The sequence below is a fragment of the Pleuronectes platessa genome, chromosome 1 (assembly GCF_947347685.1).
Source record: "Pleuronectes platessa chromosome 1, fPlePla1.1, whole genome shotgun sequence".
NCBI lineage: Eukaryota > Metazoa > Chordata > Actinopteri > Pleuronectiformes > Pleuronectidae > Pleuronectes > Pleuronectes platessa.
This window is the reverse complement of record NC_070626.1, coordinates 20,631,193-20,638,217: the sequence shown is the minus strand read 5'-3', so window position 1 is coordinate 20,638,217 and position 7,025 is coordinate 20,631,193. Positions and strand designations below refer to the sequence as shown.

Sequence of the window (7,025 nt, the reverse complement as noted above, 5' to 3'; positions counted from 1 at the left end):
ATCCTGTTTATCTACCTCACCACTTATAATGAAGACTTAAAAGGGCAAAGACATTCACAGTCTCAGTTCGTGGTTCTCTCTTTCTACACTAGGTGGCACTACAGGTGACAAAGCCAGAGCAGACAGTGAGGTGGAGTTCTAACATTTGAGTTGGATTAGTCATAACATGACATGGAATTGCCGTGGTGTTAATATAACTCAAACTTGTATGCACTTGGATAGAACTTAATATTTCAGATAAACAAGCTTGAGTCTGTGCTTTGGCCTGAATTCAAAGTTTCTCATTTACAGTGGAACAAAATCACTTTTTTTTTTTTTTTCATGACACCACATCATTCAAAATACAACGTAAACATGAACGTGTGGACATATTTACGATAAAGATGGTTAGAATAACAAGGCTCTTGTAGGTCATGTTTACTATCACTACATAAACACCAGTAAGCTGACATTGCTTTTGCATGTGCAGGCTGGGTTTGAGGACAGGAATGTGACTGCAGGGGAGCCTGATATTAGTCTCAGGACAGTGCTGCAGTGTGTGTGTGTGTGTGTGTGCGTGCATGCCTGCGTACGTGTACTCGTTCTTGTTACCTCTTTAGGGCCTTTTTTTGGGGACTTTCACTAAGTGGAGGTTATGCTCCAACTGTGTGAGCATAGACCTTAAAAAGTGAGGTTATTTTAGGAAAGTCAGGACAAGGATCCTAACAAGGATAGATGCTCAAACCTGTGTCTAGGTGTGTGTGTAATTGTACTCATGTTTTTGCAAGAACAATTTTGAGCATTGAACTTGACTTTAAGGGTTAAGACTTGCTTTTACTCAAACTTAAGTGTGTGTGTGTATGTGTGTGTATATTTGTAAGAGCACCGACAGTGAGAAGGGCATGTCAGGCCTGGTGATTCCGTTCTGGTTTAACCGATCTTCACGAAATTCGGTAGACACGTTTATCATGACCGGATGGAAAAAAAAGTCCCATGCACCAATTTGATTTTAGCAAGAGGAAGTCTGCCTCTTTCAGGATTTTGTGGCTATTTTGGCCGTTTTACACATTGTGTATTGTAACAAACTCCTCCTAGATCTTTCACTAGACTAATTTCAAATTCAGTGAGTGCCGTTTTAACAAGATTGAGATTAAAAGTCATACTGTGTGTTTTTGTCACATGGTGTGACCGTGGCTTCCGATTTTGATGAATCCCCATCAAAACACGAGGTTGTTTAGCTCGGACATACATGATCCAATTGACTCCTAATTGGACATGTATGACAAGAGTCCCAGCATGATGACATCTACACAGAAATCATTACTTAAAAACACAGCGCACCCTGGTGGCAACAGGAAATGTCTTGCTTTTTGCACTTCTTACACAGTGATGTACTCCACCTCGTCCACTGTGAGTTTACCGTGGCGTGGCGTCAAAGTTTGCCAAAAAAGAGGGACTTATTATAACTCCTCTGTGCATTGTCCAATCAGCCTCAAACTTCTTTCTCGCGATCATAGTCCGGCCCTCAACAGATCCATATGTCACTATTGACTCATCGTCACAGCGCTACCTGCTGGGGATAGCAAGTGACATGTTTTATGGTTTGATACACTGCTCTTGGAGTTTTTATATTTTTTTCAAAGCATACAACATACAATTCAAATGAGCTCAGAAAAGTCATAAGACCATAGTCGGAATTGTGATATTTCCTCAAACCTTGTAAACATTGAGGTGCGGCGAAGGTTGATCCTTCATCAAAGGAGATAATGTTGTCATAACTCCACTGTGCATTGTTCAATAAGCACTAACATTTTGAGCTATGATCACAGATTATTCTTCACATCAATCTTTCACAAAAAGTGCATACCGTTATATTTCGAGTTTTATCGTTGATCTCTCTATGGTAAGCTAGCCAGAGAAGCAGCTAGCTAGCTACAAGCTAGTTAGTATTGTACATATGTCTCTTTCTCATTAGTAAGTATTGTAAAATGAAACTTAAATGCATTAGATGTGCAAAAGCAGGTCCCTAGATCGTGAGTGCTCAGGCCCTCAGTGTAGCTCGCAGCCCTAGTTCTTGTTTCCTATGATAACCTTCATGGTTTTGGTTAGTCTGTCCACAATGAATAGAAGTAAAGGACAGCTACTCAATTCATGTTTCTGTACTTCTATCTTTGCGTGGAACATTTTAATCATAGACCATACAATGTGAGGACACTTTTGGTATATGAGGACATTTCACTAGTCCTCAGTTTTGTGTATGTGTTGTTGTTGTGTTGTTGTTTTTGTTGCCTCTTTAAAACCTTTTTTGGGACGGTCACCATGTAAACTGTGGAACTGTGATTAGGTTTGGGATAAAGTGAATGCTGTCCACAATGAATGGAAGTCAATGCAGAGTTCCAACAAGGATAGCTACTCAAACGTGTGTGTATTCCTGTACTTATATTTTTGTGAGGACCATGTTAAGCATACAGAGTGAGGACATTTTCTGAAAGTCAGTGAGTGAGTGTGTGTGTGTGTGTGTGTGTGTGTGTGTGTGTGTGTGTGTGTGTGTGTGTGTGTGTGTGTGTGTGCGTGCGTGCGCGCGTCCGTGTGTGTGGCCTGTAGAAGGGCCCCTAGCGTCAGACTTCAGTACTGCCCTGGCTGACGACGACTCCCACTTCAGGCTCCGCGACGTGAGTATCGCAGTGTTGGTCGTGGAGGCTGAAACGCGGTGAGGCGCAAGGACAGGAGGCGCTCGTAGCTTCCGTCTCTCCCCGCCGGTCTTACCCTTCTTCTGACCGGACTACACCGACGAGTCCCTCGGCCCGTTACACCTGGACTCTCCCGTCCCCTGTCTCTGCTGCTGCTGCTCCGGCGTCTCCTCCACCACCGCAGGGCCCTCTTCAGTTTCTACAGGAGGAGGAGAAGACGAAGCGAGGGGGGGAAAAGGTGGGTGTTTGCTGCTCACTGGTGCTTCGGCGGCGGCGGCGGCGAAGTGTCCTCGATGGCCGGCTGGAAGGACGGCTCCGTGCAGGAGAAGTATCGGCTGGTCGTGGTCGGAGGTGGCGGCGTCGGGAAATCAGCGCTGACGATCCAGTTCATCCAGGTCAGTACATGTCCGAACCTCCCTCCCTCTCTGCCTCTCTCTCCCCCGAGCCGCCGCTTTGATTTCCCCTCCCCATGTTTATCCGAAAACACACCGCGAAAGACCGGGGGTGGTTAGGGGGGACCAGGGAGGCCACACTCGGGGACCCCTTAAGCGGATACCGGGCTCCTGTTTCCCTCCCCGCTACTTCACCGAGGCCTACAACTTAGTTCTGGTGTTTTCTAACGGTTGAGGATTCTTCACCGTTCGAGGTTCGCTGTCACTTTAACGCCACCATTTCCGACTAATCTACTTCCACTTTAGTCGAAGGAGCGTGAGTTTGATCAAGTTGTTTGGCCTCAGATTCAGACTCCACGCGAAGTTCCGATTGAGTCGGTGCAGATGCAGAACTATCCAGGAAATGCAACCCGAAAATAAATGGAGAAAAAGTTGCTCAAAAGTCCCTGTAAGAGAATATCAGTGGAGGAGGGGAGGGAAGAAAACCTTAAACTGCTTCAGATCGCATTAGAAACATGTGAAGTTGGACAGTTTAAATCCTTCAGGGTTGAGTGACTGTGAAATAAGCAGCAGCACAAAATGTCCAGGGAAAGATGATTAACTTTCTCAGATCGGATGGAGCTGCTGGTTAACCTCAATTCAGAGCACCGTTAACAGCAGGCGAAATATGCACATTCTCAAGAGAGAAAGAATGGTTCAGCCTCCTCCAGGATAATTCAGGGGGTTTTGCTGCATGACTATTGTGTGTCACATATAAAGAAGGCATGTAAACAGTTTACCTCCCACTATCCCTGGTTACATTCCTACACACACCCCTGCCTCGCTTTGACCTTCCAGGCTTTCACAATAGTCACTTAGCAGAGGCCACACACACTCATACACACACACACACCCTCTGTAGGAAAGCGATGACAAACTTTGCCCTTTTGGCTTATGCATCCCCCCACACCTCCTCCACCTCCACCACCACCACCACCAGCAGCAGCTCGTGTCAGTGTGTTCTGGCTTCCAGGATACCAGACTGCAGGCAGCTGCATGTCTCCACAGTGTCAGACAATAGTGGCCTGACACACGTTTTTCAGAGTGGGGGGTGAAAAGCTTGTGTGTCTGTGAGTGTGAGTGAGTGTGGGGGCTTGTGTCTAATGAGGGTTCAAAAAGCTCATTAACTGCATACCAACTAAAAAGGGATCAGTTAGCTGTGGCACAGATTTATTTTGCCATAGCCTAGTGACCGCACTGACCTGAAGTAAAGGGAGCCTTTACAGCCGAACATTATGGGATGGAGGAAGTACTCAATTTAATTTCCTTAAAAGTACAAATAAATGTACAAAAAAAGTACCAGAGTAAAAGTTAGAGTACCTCATTAACTTTTCTACTTGAATAAAAGTAAATAAAACTTGCTTTTAAATATACTCAAAGTATCATGAATAAAAGTTGCAGGGAGTAGCTTATTACCAAATAATGCAGCAGTGTACTACGTCATAAACGGTGCCTACTGCCTATTCTGTTTAATACAAGACTTGTACAGATTCTATGGTATTAATAAAGAATGTGCAGGTGATGCTACTGAAAACACTTCATTGTCACATTAATTACTGGCTGTCTCAGCGGTGACCTCTTCCAGACCAAGTTTAGATGTTTCTTCACCATCTTACCTTAATGCTCTGATTGGATAAATGGACCAATCACAGAAACACTACAGATATTTGCTGATATATGTAGCGGAGTAAAAGTGAACAGTACTGGAAAATAAATCTGCTAAAGTAAAGTAGGTACATGTAAAGTATACAGTAATGAATTAAATGTACTTTCTAACATCCCATCACTGTGAATGGGAAACTCACGGAAAACATTCCACTTGATTTAATTAGCAGATAACAGCACTGTGGATGTCATCATAAATATCTCATTTATAAGTTGAAGTTACAACATGCTGTTGCTAATAATACCAGAGTTATCTCGAAAACTCTAAGTGTTTGTAGATGGAAAATTATTCTGGATACCTGGTTTCAAAGTACATGATAGATGCGGCAGAAAGGATTTTATCATTGCATTAAAGTGGCGGCACATGCTCACAGAGATTTTACAAATAAAACTGCGGCTTCCACGGTGCGGTCTGTTGATGTTTCCTGGCAGAATAATGGACAGTCATATCAATCCAAAGCTCATTGTTGAATCACCTGAAGCGTATTATTTCTGCTAGGTGAGTGAGTTCAGCGCCATCTGCTACAGCTTCGTAGACGATATAACCAAGCTGCCTGCACTGTGTTCCTTCCATAGATTCAATTTGGGAAGTGAACAGTCTAGAGTGTATGTATCATATGTTTTTCGTGTGATTTTGCAGGAACAACCAGTCTGCATTTATTTAGCTTTTACGGTAATCCGCAGTTTAGTTACCGCTCCTGCATGACTGGCATAAGCTGGTGCCGTGACAGTGAAAGAGATGGAGATGTTGATTTAAGGAGGAGAACCTGCATCCTCCTCAGAAGTTTCTAGAAGTCGCCTGCAAGGGCGGAAAGACCTAACAGCTGGTTGTGAAGTTCAGGCTTTCCCAAGAACTATGTTGAGGGAGTGTTGGTTTTTTTGGGGGGCTGGGGTGGCTGATGGTGTGTTTGTGTGGGGGGGTCCGAGTCAGCCTGGGTGAGTTAATGGTCATGGACCATGTGGAATTTGGCCCTTCGGCAAAGGAAGTCCCTCCACTGCTGAGCTTAGGACCTCCTAGTTTCGTATGGAAAAACATGACCTGCTTCCTGACTCACTGGAACTACTTGCTTGTGTGTGTGTGTGTGTGTGTGTTTATCTTGACAGAGTATGAATTTGATTTAGTGCTCTTTGTTTTGTCAAATATATAAGGGCTCGCCAACTTCTCACCAAGAGTATTACTTTTATCAAAGATGGTGATACATTTCAGGCCCTTTATAAACTATTTTGTATCATTAAATAAATAAACAGTTAATGTTATAAATAGAAAAGTAAGAATACTCAATAGTTTTGCAACATACTTCTAGTTTTCCTGTGGAGAAATCTGTGTGTGTGTGTGTGCGTGCGTGCGTGCGTGCGTGTGGTGGCGGCGGCTGTGGGTGACCGCGACACATTAATCACTTTCAGAAGCACGCTTTTTTGTGACAATTGGATGTGTTCAACACCAGAGCCAATATAATTCTTTTAAATACCATCATTTGATGAACATAAACATCTTCACAAAACCCCTTTTTCAATCTAACAAAGTAAACCAAACTCGTAAAGTTGCCTTTGTAAAACAAGCAGCTGTACTTTATCCATAATAAAAAAAAGGGGATGATTTAGATCAGGATGCATGTGACCAAGCAAACAATTCTACAACCTGATGCCAACTACAGTTTTGGATAATACTGGATTTTGTGGATACATCTCATTCATTTCTTTAAAGTACTGGGGTTCGATACCCAGCACTTATCCTAATAGTGCTGAGCAGCATCAAAGACAGTATATTTGGCTGAAACAGTTTTTTTTAGGGAGTGAGAAGATGAAGGATGATATGGCTGGTTATAAGCAGAGTGGCAGGTTCCTTGGATTTGCTGGCCCCCCTAATGCCAAGCAGTTGACTGAAAGCTACAGAGCTGGAATAGCACTGGGATGACGTAACTTTGAGTCATCTGACAAAAGTTGTGGAGCGCAGCGAGTTGTTTAATGTGACGTCCGTGAGGGAGGAAGTGTCCCAAGTTGGCCATGAGAGGACTGTGTGTGGGGTGGTGTGTGTGTGTGTGTCTTTCAAATAATGATATTAATACTAGAAGGCTATTAAGTACAGTGTATACCTTAGCAAGGTCCGCCAGTTCCCATAAGAAACCTCCTTTAGTTCATTGGATCCAGATTTTTTTATACTCCTAAATATCAGTTACCAGAAGTGTTCTCGGAGAAATGAATGAAAATGTTGCAAAATGGCCGTTCTCGCAACATTAAACAAATGATAGAAGACATCCTG

General features: G+C 43.5%; 1 protein-coding gene across 1 annotated transcript in view; it reads left to right on the top strand.

Moving 5' to 3' along the window:
* The first annotated feature begins 2,627 nt into the window (after positions 1-2,627).
* Positions 2,628-7,025, top strand: part of rras2 (RAS related 2) — a 28,739-nt gene continuing 24,341 nt past the window's right edge. The window contains exon 1 of the mRNA XM_053420154.1: positions 2,628-3,064. Coding sequence (XP_053276129.1) covers positions 2,963-3,064 — 102 coding nt within the window. The 5' untranslated portion in view covers positions 2,628-2,962. The remainder of the gene's footprint in view (positions 3,065-7,025) is intronic.